General features: G+C 39.7%; 1 protein-coding gene across 2 annotated transcripts in view; it reads left to right on the top strand.

Annotated features, from left to right (window-relative positions):
• MYO6 (myosin VI) overlaps window positions 1-16,124 on the top strand; it is a 110,287-nt gene that overhangs the window by 18,416 nt on the left and 75,747 nt on the right. For both annotated transcript variants that reach the window (XM_065681396.1, XM_065681395.1), the window contains exon 2: window positions 13,069-13,207. In XM_065681396.1, coding sequence (XP_065537468.1) covers window positions 13,091-13,207 — 117 coding nt within the window. In that variant the 5' untranslated portion in view covers window positions 13,069-13,090. The remainder of the gene's footprint in view (window positions 1-13,068; window positions 13,208-16,124) is intronic.

Here is a 16,124-nt window from a genome sequence, read left to right as displayed (position 1 = left end):
CAAATCTTTATAATTAATGAAAAAAGAAAAACAAAAAATCCAACCCAGAAATACCTAAAATGCAGGACTTCCATAAGACACCTTTGGTTTTGAAAGAATAATACTTTAAGATGTTTTACCCTACAGCTGAATTCAGAATATTGTCAAAAGGACTAAAAAGCAACAAAATGGAAGAAATGTGTTATTTAGAGTAGAAAAGAATATTGGTGTTTCCATTTTTCATTTTGTTCCTGAGATGAAGATCAATGTAATATGATCCTAGCCCCACTGCAGTGTTAAATTTTGGGCTGTTTGTAAAAGAAAAGAAAGTTAAATGGAAACAAATTGGTGTAATTGTAGAAAGAAAAGGAAAAAGAGCTCATGATAATTGCAGTATCTTTTAATTTATCAGAGAACCTGAGATGCACTACACCTTTTAAAGTGTCTGTCTATCAGATTATCATCAGATGGACTGGATATGTCTTGGACATCTAGACTGACACTATTACAGTTGACCTAAGTGTGTGGTGGCAAGACTTGGTGACCTGGTGTTGTTTCTTAGGCAAGTTTACTAACCTCTGGAGGTATGCTTGTTGTATGAAATATTTTGCATAGTCTGAAATGAAGGGGCAAGTGCTATGGATGAATGCTCTCATCTTTGAGCTATTGAGTCCAACTGGGAAGTAGCAGTGGCACCATGATAGTGCTCATTCTCCCACAGTTTTTTTTCTAGCTGTAATTGCTCAGGAAGTTTTGAATTTAAAAACACCTGAGCCTCATTTTGTGGCTAAATTTACAACCTGACTAAAAGCTTTCCTTAACTCTGATGCTGGCCTCCTTGCCAAAATAAACAGGCTGTTCTTTGCATGTGACTGCGGTGGCTTGTCCTCTGCATAAGCTTGTGCTCAGAATTTGTAATTATGCTTAAGCGTTGGTCTTGGTAGTCATGATTCTGCATGAATTGTTTTCAATTTATTTCATATCAGATTTATTGAGACTGCCTGCGGTTGCTGTGCCTTAGTACAGTTCCCAGCCTCAGGGATGGCTCTCTTGCATGTGAAGAGCCACTGAGTTCACTGTACTGCCTGCACCTTGAAATTCACTATTGAAAGCTTTAAAGCTACACCATATTTCTCTGAAAGATTGGTTTCATAGAATCATAGAATCATAGAATAGTTAGGGTTGGAAAGGACCTCAAGATCATCTAGTTCCAACCCCCCTGCCATGGGCAGGGACACCTCACACTAAACCATCCAAAACAAGGCTGTGTCCAACCTGGCCTTGAACACCGCCAGTGATGGAGCACTCACAACCTCCCTGGGCAACCCATTCCAGTGCCTCACCACCCTAACAGGAAAGAATTTCTTCCTTATATCCAATTTAAACTTCCCCTGTTTAAGTTTTAACCCATTACCCCTTGTCCTGTCACTACAGTCCCTGACAAAGAGTCCCTCCCCAGCATCCCTATAGGCCCCCTTCAGGTACTGGAAGGCTGCTATTAGGTCTCCACGCAGCCTTCTCTTCTCCAGGCTGAACAGCCCCAACTTCCTCAGCCTGGAATGCATAAGTCACTACCTGCAGCTCCCTGAGTCAGTGGTGAGAAAAACAGCATGTCTGGCAGCAGTACATTTGTCTTGGGCCGTGGCAAAATTTGAGCGAAGATTAGCTGTAGTCCAGAGTCCGTAGTCTGCGTGACCGTACCAAAGTTTAGGAAAGCCCAGAACTTTCTGAAAGTTCTGCTCAAAGCAGAGAGCTACTGTCTTACCAGAAAAAATGAGAGGGTTGTGCTGGGTGGTCAGGATGTGGCTAATGTGGAAGTTGTTACGGTCTGCAGCTTTCCCTGCTGCTGAGATCCTGTCAGTGCTAATAGCGGATTTTGTCTGATTTGTTGCTGTTCAGATTTCTAGCCTTTACAGGACTTTCCCTTCTGGTAAAATATGAGTTTTTCTGGAACAGTACAAGAATTAAAGGGTTTTTTTTTTTAGCATCACAGAATTGTTTGGGTTGGAAGGGACCTTAAAGATATCTAGCCCACCCCCTCTGCCATGGGCAGGGATATCTGTTACTAGATCGGGTTGCTCAAAACCCCATTAAACCTGGCCTTGGATTTTTCCAGGGATGGAGCATCCATAGCTTCTTTGGGCAACCTGTTACAGTGCCTCACCACCCTCACAGTAGAGAATTTCTTCCTAATGTATAATCTAAATTTCCCCTCTTTCAGTTTAAACTGTTGTCCTTTCTCCTGTTACTGTAAGCCTTGGTAGAAAGTCTGTCCATCTTTCTTCTAAGCCCCTTTTATATATGAAAAGGCCACAGTAAGGTTTCCCCAGAGCCTTCTCTTCTGTAGGCTGAACAACCCCAACTCTCTCAGCCTGTCTTCATGTGAGAGGTGCTCCAGGCCTCTGATAATTTTTATGGGTTTTAGATGGATTTTATTCTGAAAGCATACATTCCTGTCCTTTTTTTTGGAGATTAAGATAAGTGTAAATGCTGTCTTTGCAATTACTGTCTTTAACTGTAATTACTATTTTCCTGCATCATAGTAACGGGACTATTATAATCATCTACCCAAGAAAACCAATGGATTTGCTAACAAAATGTGTTCTGTATTACTTCCTCTGGGTAGCTTTTTTTGTTCTTTGCTGTTAAGACTGTCTTAAATAGCTTTTATGTCAAGTGAAAGCTTTCAGTCTCGTCCATCAGAATTACTTTATCAATGACGTTTATGAACATGGCAGTAGTTTTTTTTATCTTTTTTTCTTTTTTTTTGGTAGACAAGATTGAGTAGATTTAAGCAAGAGTCTTACTTTTTTAGTTATGTGTTTCTGAAGGAGGACTTTATCCCAAGTTCACTGTGATCTGTAGAGGATTGTCTCTTTTTTTAGCCCATTGCCTATAAATTGCACCCTTACTTCTTGTAAGAAGTACAAACTAATACAGAGAAATGAAATCTTTTATTACCCTGCAGTGAGAGTGTTATATAGGTGAAGTTCAAAACTCAGCGAGACAAATGAGTTCAGGGAAGTGGCCAGAGTTCCGTGACGGTTATCCTCTGTCTGTCCCTGGAGTATTTCTAAAGCATTCACAAGTGCAGCCAGCGAACCCAAGTTACTGATAGGCTTAAAGTTACAAGTTAGCACTTGACTTTCTCTGTTGGAACTGTAGGATTGCCTGAGCTTCAGGGGCTGAGAGTGACTCATGTAAAAGTGCAAAATGCATGGTATTGTCACTGGTTAGTGTAGGCATTCTTCTTCAAGTATTTTCCTGAAAAATTAGTTGAGGAGAGTTCTTGAATTTGCTGGTGAGCTACCAAAAATTCAGAAGCTCTTAAAAGTTGGGGCTTGCTTTGTTTCTTTCTCTCTTCCTTTAAATTGATGGTTAGGAATCACAGAATCATAGAATGGCTTGGGTTGGAAAGGACCTTAAGATCATGCGGTTCCAAACCCTCTGCCATGGGCAGAGATGCCTCATTCTAGACTATGTCAGCCTCTGATTTTCTTGTGAGGGCATGAACTTTGTTGGCTTTATCTGTGTTCATAGGGGTTAGAATATATTGCTGGGATTCAGTCTACCTCAGCCTCTTTCTGAATCAGCTTGGCAAAAGTTGATTTAAAATGCAGTATATGTCTGTTTTAACTGGTACAAGCCTCTTTGGGTACAGTAAATTGAGCTTTTAGCTGACATTTATGATGGTCTACAGAGGACTAAAATTCTGGGGTCCTGATAATTGAAAATGTACAGCTCCTGCAATTCAGATTATGGAAGTTAATGATCAGGTATTTACATACCAAACCAGTATTCATAAGTGGTAGCATTTCCTATAAGTATTTCAAAGGAAGCACTTTCTTACCTTAGTATTTCATTTTTTTTTTATTTGTGTAATCTGATTTTCTACTTTTTGTGCTGGAGCAGAGGTTCCTTGTGTTTGGCAGTCTTGAGGCTCATTGGTAGTTTTTGTTCTATCTTGTATAAAAAGCTCAAAGAAAAACTGATGGGTGCATAGTCTTAAGAGAGAATAAACATATCTGTTCTTGTATTAGGTCACCTGAAGATGAGCAATAGCTTGGCAATAGGGTGCATTGGGTGGGGAAATGGGGCACTCTAATTTGCAGTAGGAGAGTTTGAGTCGTACAAGATGAATGGGTGGGGGAGGCTGGAAAATGACATAACTGTAGGAGAATTTGAATTTCATTAGCTTAGAGTCATCCTCAGCCTTCAAGAAGTATTTGTTCTTCTGATGCTTATACTCAGAAAAGGTGGTACAGAAGGGTGTATGTTAAAGTGCTAGCTTAAGGGGTCTGAAGTTACCTGCCTTTAAATCATTGAATATGATTTAAGTGGTCACACAGTGTGGTCTCTCAGCTGTAGGAGTAGTTAACTCCAGAGTTCATCTCATTACCTTGAACTACTCCAGTTAAATCTGCAAGACACAGTGTCTGCTTCTGTGTGTTCTTTATATTTTATCATGAGATGGCTTAAGACACCTTTGATTTTGCTTTGATTCCTTTATCTGTTTGCTGAGTTACGCCTTGTACTTTTTTTCTGCCCCTCTCACTGCCCGCTGGTTTCACCGGGGCTGACTTGCACAATCTGAAAGAGTTAAGCTGTCTCTTAGCCGTACTGGGTTTCTTCTGGGTTATTTTCTGGTCTTCATTTCTGTTTTGCACTGCTTCTGAAGTAGTGTCCAGACCATAACTGAGGAGTTCTTTCTTTAATTGTAACTTCAGCTTTTTTGTGCGTGTACGGTTTCTTGCTGAAATTCAACATTGTGTTTTGGGTTTTGCTACTTTTCCTCTTTTCTGCTTGCTGCTATTACTGGCTTAGGTATTGCTTGTGCAGATCCCCTTGGCATACTTATTCCTTGGTTTGGCAGGAAGTTCCACTCAGGTTATTTTAATTAACAAGAATTGGGACAGAAACCTCTCTATTTTTGTTAGTTGGAGCTAAAATAAGACCAATGTTCTTGAAAGAACAGTAGCTTAAAAAGCTGGCAGAAGAACAGGAGTCACAGAAGAAACTATCAGACCTTGTTGATCCTAGTATGAATCAAGTTTAACTTCCCAATATCATAGTGAAAAGGCCACAGCCTCTATGGTTAAGAGTTTTACAAGCTTACAACTTGCGCAGAATTCATCTCGGTCTTGTATAACGGCAGTTGGAATTGGACAAATACTGGCAGAATTTTAAAAGTCTGACAGAATTTTAAAGCTAGCAAGAATGTTACTAAGAAATTAACTAGAATGCTACATTGCTGCAAATAAGAGCTGTTTCAGCATAGCCTTCATGATATTGAGGGGGTTTTGTGTGTGTTTCGTTCTCATTTTGAAGTGTTGCTGCAGTAGGATATTGCTGCATAAGTCGCATATCAACAGAACCACTCAGTACTTGCCATAAAGAGTGCAGGTAGCATGGTGCAAGTGGGGCACAGTTATGTCTGGTGCCACAAAGACCTTTGGTGCTCACAGCATTTGGTGAGGGATGCAGTTCCAAAAAATAGTAAGCCAAGTTGGGCAGAGTCCACTGTAAGCTTCCTCCAGAAGCACTTGCTCCTGCAGGTCCTGTTGTTTGGCAGATGGGGAAACTTTGCATCAAGATTTTTGCAGCTAGTGCTTTTGGTTAGGTCTGGTAAAAGTAAGATGTTGCTTTTTGGTAGATTTGAAGTTCTTGAAGCTGGAACTATTGTGAACATTTTTATAGGGTCCCCAAACAAAATTTCATGTAAGATGAAGATGGCTTTTTTCTGTCAAAGATCTAAGCAAATGCTTGCACACTACAGCTAGCAATGCTGAGAGCTACATCTATCTTCATTGATGACAGGTGAAAGCGGCTGGTTCCCTTCAGTTTATTCTTTCAGGTTTATAGAAATTAGCTTTTTCTTCTTCTTATATATGCATTGGTCCTTGTTCATGGAAGTACATCATGTCGGGTACAGGTGTGGTCATGTTTACCTCAGCATTTAATATGAGCCAATGTCAATATGCTAGTTCACACAAAATACACGTCGCTGTCTTCCTTTGCAAAGTCTCATTCAACCTTCCATCTTCTCTACTCATCATCTTCTCACATGGTACAGTTTGTGAGAGTGTTTGCTAGCATGCAGCAAGTGGTCCTCTTTTTGTCTCCAGCCCCTGTTGGGGACTCATTTCTTCTGCCATACCTGCAGAGTTACTGTGTTGTAATTGCCGAAACCCTCTTTCTTTTGGATTTCTTGGAGCTTCATTGTAGTCTCCAATAGCAGATTTCCTTGGCCACGCAGTATTTGGTTTTGTTTCTTAGGCAGTACTGAAGCTCTTGGCATTAAGTGAACAACAGCTGAAAGGCACTTGGCCTTTTAGAAATCTGTTCAGTTAAACTACAAATTATGTTAAATGAGCTTCCTATGACAAGTGGTTTTGTTTTGATGGCATCCTTTTCTGATAGGCTACATGTTCGTGTGAAAAGTGCACATACTTACAAAAGTGGTAATTGATTAAACATGATGCATTTGAAAAAGCATGAAAAATGTATTGCTGTGAAGAAAATTTTTACCATTAATTGATTTTACAAATTTGTTCTTTTTAGGAGCTTATTTGAATGTAACAGCCATATAAATATTTGCAGACAAAGTAGTTGTGTGGTTTTTTCCACGTACTTGTTCTACCTCAGACCATTTCCTGCCCTACATCAGTATTTCTCAAGGTGGCTGGGAGGGGAAGAGGCAGGAGCAGGGAGCAAAGCTGGAAGTGTAGTTGGGCTGAATTGGCTCGAGCAGCGATTAGAACACAGGAAGGTGGCATGGTTTAGAGTAAGCTGTACAGGTCTTTTGCTAATCCTGTCCCTACCACACACCCTTTTCTGTTCCTTAAAATTTGTTCTACCTGCAGAATGGGTGTTCCAGGCAAAGGTATTTGAGAAATGACAGTGGAGTGTTGCAGGCTTGCTTTACCGAGGTCCAGAGCAGGTTTTCCGTAATTGGGAATTGACACATGTAATGTGGAGAAATAAAATATTTCTCTTCTGCTTTAAGCATGAGGGATGGGATTGCCTTTTCAAAAACATTTTGAGTAGTAAACACATCAGCATAGACATTTCCTATGTGAATGCTACAAAGTGAATACAAATGTGAAAGGGTGATTCTTATGGAAGTACTACACAAATCAGTTTCTAGCTGCTAAGTATTGAAAACATGTTGATACATGCAAATATACAAGAAAATGTGCATGCCATGAGAAGAATTTAATCAGCTCAAATTGTCGCTGGCATTTAGAGCATGTAGCTTTAAAAGAAGTTTTTATCCAGTAATATTCAAATGTGTGAACTCCTACTCTGTTTTACCTGCATACATCTACAAAATGTATTGACAATTAACAAGTCAGCATTAACATTTTCAAGGCAAATTGTTTTTGAAGATACCTTTTTTGCTGGGCTGTATTCTAGCCTGTTTTCTTCCTTCCTGAGTTGGCAGAAGTCTCTGCTTGCCACAGTTACCTTGCTGTGTGGTAAGTATGAAAAACTGCAGTTTGGTATGGCTAAACTAAAGTGTCTTAGTGCAGAGAAGTTTTCTAGTACATTAAAAAATTAAATAAGAAATAAAAAGTAAATAGGTTGAATATTCAGTTAAATAATGCAGTTGTGACTGTTGCATTTAGCTAAACCAAACAAAATCGCTGTGGTGTATCTGCAGTTCCTTTGAAATATTATGTCACTTGCAGTAGAGTGCTGAATGCAGCCTGACCTTTGATTTGTTCAAATTTTGGTCAAATAATCAACTAGATTGAAAAAAATAACTTTATTGACAGTAAGCTACCGCTGTGTATTGATGTTTTTCTCTGTCTTCTTTGTCCTGTATTTTTATGGGACCTTTCCCAAAGCATTAGCATGTGCCCAGTGTAATCTGCAGAATTTTGAGCAGCTCTTAAACACACAAGGAGATTTTTTTTTAAATATAAAGCTACGTAATTGTATTTTCACTGTGATAATTACCTAATATACCCATTCTGACTAGTTTTATTTCCCTTGGATTTAGCCAACCTAATGGGATACTGTCAATTGTTTAATGAATTTTGATTTAGCCAGTGTAATGAGATACTGACATTTAATGAAGTTTAATATTGTATTTCTTTTAATTACTTAATTCAGCAATCTGTACAGTGTCTTCGTATAGTAAACTTCAGAGGGTAATAAATAGGATCAGATCATGCAAATGCCTACCTCTGGTCTCAGGTAACAAGTTTAAAATCACATTACTGTATTTTACCTTCCTAGAATTCTTTCGCCAGATACTAGTGTTTGATTTCCTTTTGAATACTCTACAAAATCAAAATGGAGTTGGTTTACATTCTTTCAAAATCAGGGATATCTAAGAAAATGTAAGTGGGATGTTCATGTGCCGGCTTTCAACTGAGGAATTCTTAGTTATTGCATATGCTCAACATGATATGTAGATAATTTTTTTGAGAAACAGTGTTATTAAACATTCTTCAAAAGACAGAATAACAATGCAGAAAAAGTTAGAGAGGAGCTGGCTTATGTTTTCCTCACTGTTGTAGTGAGGGGAGTGCAATACAGCTTTGTCTTGAAAGTTGTTTGAAGTGCTGGCTGCTGCTGTTGAGCCAGTGCTGAATGTGTTGATTACTTTTACTGGTGGTTAAGGCAAGGTTTATTACTGCTTGCCAATTATGAAAATATAAAGTATAACATTTAAATAAATAGCTATTAAATTTACCAACTTCAGACAAAGCCTTATTTTATTACTGTCCCTCTCCTGCTCTACAGAGAGACAAAAGCCAGCATGGGGTTCTTGGTCTCTTTTTTCTACTGACTCTAGAAGGAGAAAATGGCAGCTGGCTTCCTGGTTATAAGAGTAGCCTTTGCTAATTCTCTCCCTCATGTTGGAAGAAGTCTTAGTTGTGAAGACCAAAATGACCTATTTATGTATTGAGTACATATATACAAATGTGGAAGATGGCTCCTTTTGGCCTCCTTTATTTGGAAGAATTATACAGGTGGTTTGTTGTGTTCACTGGTGTTCTTAAATTCATTGCCTTAGTGCTTTTAGCCTGGATTTAAATCTTTTTGCTTTTGTGGTTTTCAGAAACTGTGCTCTTTTAACAGTGTAGTGAGGTTGGCTTCATGTAGACTGGATTTAGATGGATGTGCATGGGGAAAAAAAATAAAAGGCAGCTTCTTCCCACTCATTCCGTTTTATTCTGTGATTCTATATCAGGTAGTTGAACTTTGAACTTGTTTTGTTTCTGTTCACCTTGAAATGCTGGGCTGGAAACTGGCTATTGAAGAGTTGGTTCGGGAATAGACTTTGTGCATCTCTCTCAAGGGCGGTGGCATACGCATCAGATGGAGGGGTAGATAATAGAGCAGATATGACCTGCTGTGTTTCAGTATCCAATTTTAATGTGCTGCCTGTCGGAGTCCCAGCTGACAGAGATGGAGTGGTGCCAAAACCAAAATGTTACAGCTGGTTTTGTGTCACTTCTCAGGCAGAGGACTGTGTTTATTAAAAGGAGTAACTACTACACTTGTATTTTTCACCCAGTGGCTTTTTAGACACTTGCAAACCCTCAGGTATTTTTCTTAAACATGCATTTCCTGCTGGTGGCTGAATTCAGTCACTGCTCTGTCCTTGAAGAGGACTTCTTTTGTTTTTTAAACTTGTGATGCTCCCTGAGAATAATTTATTCATAAAGCATGAAGACACACCAGAGGACTGTGCTGCCATTCAGCGAGACCTGGACAGGCTGGAGAGTTGGGCGGGGAGAAACTGGATGAAATTTAACAAGGGCAAGTGTAGAGTCTTGCATCTGGGGAAGAACAACCCCATGTACCAGTACAGGTTGGGGGGTGACCTGCTGGAAAGTAGTGAAGGGGAAAGGGACCTGGGGGTCCTGGTGGATAGGAGGATGACCATGAGCCAGCAATGTGCTCTTGTGGCCAAGAAGGCAAATGGCATCTTAGGGTGCATTAGAAAGGGAGTGGTTAGTAGGTCAAGAGAGGTTCTCCTCCCCCTCTACTCAGCCTTGGTGAGGCCGCATCTGGAATATTGCGTCCAGTTCTGGGCCCCTCTGTTCAAGAAGGACAGGGAATTGCTTGAAGGAGTCCAGCGCAGAGCCACAAAGATGATTAAGGGAGTGGAACATCTCCCTTATGAGGAGAGGCTGAGGGAGCTGGGTCTCTTTAGCTTGCAAAAGAGGAGACTGAGGGGTGACCTCATCAATGTTTACAAATATGTGAAGGGTAGGTGTCAGGATGATGGAGCTAGGCTTTTTTCAGTGATATCCAGTGATAGGACAAGGGGCAATGGGTGTAAACTGGAGCATAGGAAGTTCCACGTTAACATCAGGAAGAACTTCTTTACTGTAAGAGTGACAGAGCACTGGAACAGGCTGCCCAGGGGGGTTGTGGAGTCTCCTACACTGGAGATATTCAAGGCCCGCCTGGACAAGTTCCTGTGTGATGTACTGTAGGTTACCCTGCTCTTGCAGGGGGGTTGGACTAGATGATCTTTTTAGGTCCCTTCCAACCCTTGGGATTCTGTGATTCTGTGATTCTGTGAATATGTAAGAATGCAAAAGCCCATGTCAGTGAGCAAAGCGGAAACCTTCGGCTGCTAACTGGGGAGGTTGGATTCTAACTTTTGGCAGAAGTTTTGGCACTAATTCCAGGGTTTGTTTCTTGCGCAGCAGAGTTACATCCAGAGCCCTGGCCGTGCTACTCAGGATGTAAAAAGAGAGCCTTGTTTTTAGTGGTTGTATGACATATCACTTAAGTGCTAATTTGAACTCGCATTTTAAAAGCAAATGATAGGTTTGTGAAGAAATGAAGGCCTGGGTATACCCAGAAATAAATTCAGCTGTTTAGCAGCTGTTCCCACAATGGCAGTTGTACTCAGAGGTCAGATCTGGCTGAAAAAAACCCACCAAGCCAAAACTAAACCCTAGAACTGTGGTGTATACTAGGTCTGATTTACAGTATTCTAATGTAAGGACAAAATGGCCAACAGCCATTTGTGAGTAAATACAGACGTTATTTTACAGGATTTATCATATGGTGCTGATGACACATGATGAAGATGATGGTGTTTTGTAGAGTTCGTGGGATGTGGCAAAATGTGTGAAGTAAATAGAAGGGAATTTGACACTTGAGGTTTTAGAACGTAAACTTTCTATGAGTAGTTAAAAGAAGTTAATATGCTCTGTTTATGGGGGAAAAGTAAACCACAAGTTTTCTTGTGTTGAATATAACGTTTAAATATAGCATGAATTACATGACTAGAATACACTAGAAACATTTGTTAAAATCTTCATGAGCTTCTTAGATCCTGAACTGCGTTCAAGGAGGGGAGGAAAAATCTGTTTAATTGAGTAGATTTAAACACAAAACCAGACACCAGTGCTAAATTCAGTGCTGTATAGCTAGTTTTTTTCAATGCTACTTCATTTAAAAAAAAAATTGACTTTGCATTCTGAGTCTTTGCTTTAGAATTAATTATAATCTGCTGTTATTTCACATTAAAGTTAACAGTAAGTGGTCTTATTCCTTGACAAGATGCTAAGATGAGCAGCATTCTCAAAGCAGTCACAGCAAGCCTTTTCCTTCTCTTCAAAGTTTTCTAAAACTCCTTGGAGGCAGCAAAAAGCAGGTCATGTACAGCATGTCTTGACATCCTCTATGGGACGAGAGTGTCCTTTTCTGCTCTTGGTTGTACAACTTTCTGATGGGCCGATGACTCTTTTTCCTTGCTGCTGCTTATGGCAAAGAGGTCGGAGCCTTTGTTGGTAGTGAGAAATTTTGGAGCTCCTTTTTCCTTCAGATGTGGGAAGAAGAAAAATGTGGGACGTTTCCTAGCTTACAGACTCTTGGAGTTTGCTGCCAGTGTTTTCTTTCCTGCTTGGCAGGCTCATTTTGTTCATGCTAAGAGAGGTAACTTACACCTTGGTAAAATGAGATACTTTTTACTAATTTTTGGAAACACTGAAACATGTCAGTTTAATATGTGATTGAGTTTTGGAAAGGAGTAAGAAATGGCCAGGAGACATGAGCCTTTGAAGCTGTGTGGACTCTCTATTCTTATTAGGGTAAGGACTATAATATAGGTTAAAAAAACCCAACAAACCAACAACCCAGAAAGGACTAATTCAGCATATTTAAAATGGCACCATTAACCATTCAGAGTGTGCCAATCCTGGCAACTTTCCTGGTCAGCTCAATGCACACTGCATGCAATCAAATACCTCTTTTAATTGGGAGCTTATTTAGCTGCATAACTTGAGGAACCTAAGGTTTGAATGTCTTGGTCTTTGCATCTATTTCATTTGTACATCATAGGTTCCTCTGAAACAATTTCTGTACTTTTATAGAAGGTAAAGTTGGCGTTCCTTAAGAGGCAGAGTTGTAATGTTACAATATCACAGGTCAGTCTCTCAAAGTATGATAAATCAATTGTGGGTGAATATATTTGTGGGTTATTTAAAAGCCATATGCCCAGGCACATGAAAGGAGTGAGCACATTCATTTGTCTCAGATGATAAGAGACTGCATTTCTGCTCACGTGCCTCAGCATGTGCCCTTTAGAAATTCAAGTATTTACACACCAAATCATGTACAGAGAAATATCCATTAGTCGTATGACCCCACTGGGTGTACATATGTATATGTATGTCTGTACGAGCGTATATACATACGTGTATATACGCACTCCTGAGTATAGCCCTAGCTTTGAATCGTTCTTGTATTTCTAATCTGATCATGAAATAGATCCCCTTTTGGTTTGCAAATTAGGGAAAATGGGAAATAAGCTGCAGAGAGCAGTCTTTTCCCCGAGTTTGAGGGTCCCCCTGGGCGCCCCCGCCACATTTGTCTGTTCTTGAATCTTCTCCATACTTTCCAAGTCTGAGGGTATTCTCTGTAAGCAGAGCATTTCAGGTTGGAAAAAGGCTGGAAGAGTCTTGTCCTGACAAGCTGGCTCCATTCTACAGGCAAGTTCCTTCCACGCTGACTAATAGGAATAAACATCATAAACTGAAGTCTGTGTGGTGAATCCTGATAGCTTACTAAATTTGTATACAATTTCTTTTATATTTTTTTTTCTTACAGGAAATACTGGATAGATCGCACAATGGAGGACGGGAAGCCCGTTTGGGCTCCACACCCAACTGATGGGTTTCAGATGGGGATGATTGTGGACATTGGCACTGACAATTTAACTATTGAACCTTTGAACCAGAAAGGCAAGGTAAGTGTCTTGCAACCAAAGAAACAGAGAAAAACCTTACAAAACATATTTTACCTGTAGGCCATATCTTTGCAAGTATCTACAATTATACACAGCCTGAAAGAGTGGAAGATCAGTTTTCTGTTCTAAGTTTGGCTAAGGGTCTTCAGCTTTAGCTTGCATTGCAAATGAAACATTCCACTGATAATATGTGTATGCTTTCTGTCAGTTATTTGCGTGTGCTCATGAAAGAGTAGAGGATTGAATCTACGCAGCCATTTGATTCAGTATTATATACTTTCTTCTCAGCTAGAGACTGGTTAAGAGTCTACTGTTGAGATTAGTTTTTGTCTTTTCCCACACAGAGTGTCCTGCAGGAGTCTGCTAGGCTATGTTTTAGATTACTCTTTACTGTTAGATTGATGAAGATTGAGAGCTGAAACCTTTAACTTCAAATGCCTTAACAAGTAACACAATGCCAAACAAAGGTCCTGTGGAATTGCTTCATCAAATTAAAGGCAAAGTAAATGTAACTTTTAAAATGAAGTCATAATTCTAATTAGCATTTTCCAACTGCTTCATTTATCATGACATCTTTCAGATTCAGTATGACATAATTAAATGCAAGCTTTTACTGGAACCACCTTGTATCTATCAATTATCCTAGTTCAGATGGTCAGCATCCTCATTTTTACTAGCTGGAATAAGATCAGACACTGTTGTAAGAGTTGTGATTCTGGTCTTTGTGAATACGTGATATATGCCCTTCCTAACATATTTTTTCCTTTCTGTATCTTCAGGTATGGGAAAGACAAAACGGTTTTTGTTAACTTCTGTTTTTTACGTCAGCAGTAGTAGACAATGTCTTGTCACAGGTCAAAAGGTTATGGAGCAGTCCTTCCTTTTAGGAGAGGACTTTTTTTTTTTTCTGCATCTTGGAGAGGAAGTTGATTTTACTTTCCTTAGAAATACAAAGCAATTGTAATGTCTGATTTTATGCGTCAGAGAGAAAGCCTGCAGATTTAGTATTACCAGTATGCTTTCTTCAGTTTGGGGAAGAGCAAAATTACACAAACACAAATATTAAATATTATGAGGCTATGGCTAAGTAGTCTTTAACTGCTTCAATGATTTTGACCCCCACTTCTACTTCTGTTTATATTCCCAAGTGATTCTGATGTGTATATTGAAACTGAAACAGGAAATAAGCAGATTCCTGAGTTGCTCTTTATTTCTGACATATGTTCATTTCAGAAAGCATATTAAAAAAAAAAAAATACAAATATTTTGCTTTATGGTTCACAATGAACAATCTCTTTTGTCTAGAAAGTTTGTTATTCTGCTATTGGCTGTTTTCTTGATTTAAGCAGATCAATGAAGGACTTAATGTTCCCTCATCCAAGGGAACAAACACTTCACAGTTTAAATACCATAGAGATTACAGTCCTATATTTCTAATTATCAAACTTCATTATATTAATAGAGGTGAAGTAAAACATTTTCTTAATTACTTTCTCAGTCTTTTCAAAGTGTCTTGATTTTTTTTTTTTAGTGAAATGTTTCTTATTGCTTGTTTTCTTTTTAAGATGACTCTGTTCATATGCACTTATTAATTTGAAGTAGTCAGCATTAACACCCATGATTATCAACTTTGTTTACATAAAAAGATAGTTCAGAAGTGCTCTTCAGTAAGAAGGAGTGATCCAGCAGCTCCAAGAGTTGCCCATGCTAATTACAGGGAGGAGAGGAGTAAGCTGATCTTGTAAACATATCCGGGCAGTGTAACTTATTATTATTTTTTAATCTGGGTCATTAACATGTCATATGTATTCTCTGTAGGTGCTGGTAGTTTACCAGAGATCATAGGTAGGAAAGGAAATGTGTATGCATATGTTTGATTATTGCCTTTTATACCACTTAATGGTTAATTAAAGTATGTTGTTAATAACTGCAAAAAATGCTGCATGATGTCCTAAAATCTTCCCTGCTTTCCCCACCCATAGCTAGCTCTGGCGTTGCAGAGTAGCACCCTCTCAGCTCTGCCTGCTGAGCTGTACGTGACACAGCAAACGGGGTCAGAGAATGGATCCGCTTTAGAAAGGAAAAAGCGGAAAGTTTTCAGGATGGCAGCAAGCAGTGGCAGGAGGATGGAAGACAGGAGGCCAGTGTGGCCATAGATTGCTTTGTATTATGAAACCAGGTTACGCAGTCCAGAGTGTGTCAAGTTGTCCAGCGTGCTGATTTACTTATAAACCAGCAATAACAGTTTTGGGTACCACAGAGTTAACAACAGCGTTTACATTTCTTTGCAAAGGCTGGGTCTCTAAAGAGGTGAGGATCTGAGTCACCCAGCTTGCACTGTACAAAGAAGGGTAATCCAAGCTGTAGGAGGTTGTTATCAGAACAGAGGTAGCACGTGTTGCATGGCAGGAGCTACTCCCTGAAAACTAGATCATTGGCTTGCAAGGCTGATAAGTGCCAGGACAGGAAAGAAAACAGAGAAACTGGAGAGTGGTTTGCTAATGAGCGTGGTCCCACCTAGGACCACAGAGCAGGCAGTCCTGGCCTGTGCCCTACCAGCAGTCACACAGTGTAAAAGGGAGGAGGTGGGTAGAAAGGCAGCCAGTTAAACTCAATTAGCTTATGCTTCTACTTGGAGTGTACTTTTGCGGATTTACTGGGAATCCTAACCTTAGATCCTGTTGCATATACCTTATTTTGTTTTGTTGCTTGATGCTGTAGCATGGTGAAGGTAGAGGCAGTGAAATTGGCAAACAGGGTATTTACTTTTTTTCCTGGAGAGAGCAGATCTCAGTAAAGTGATGAGTAAGAGATGTCTCAAAGGGACTTGCACCCTAAGATGCCATCCCGAGACCCTCGTGGCACTGAAGAGTGAAGGGCAGCATTTCCTAGACCATCAGCAGTAGTGAGTTTCTGT

This window comes from Lathamus discolor, chromosome 5, assembly GCF_037157495.1.
Source record: "Lathamus discolor isolate bLatDis1 chromosome 5, bLatDis1.hap1, whole genome shotgun sequence".
NCBI classification, from domain to species: domain Eukaryota; kingdom Metazoa; phylum Chordata; class Aves; order Psittaciformes; family Psittacidae; genus Lathamus; species Lathamus discolor.
The sequence above is the reverse complement of the archived record's forward strand: the minus strand, read 5'-3'. Positions and strand labels throughout refer to the sequence as shown.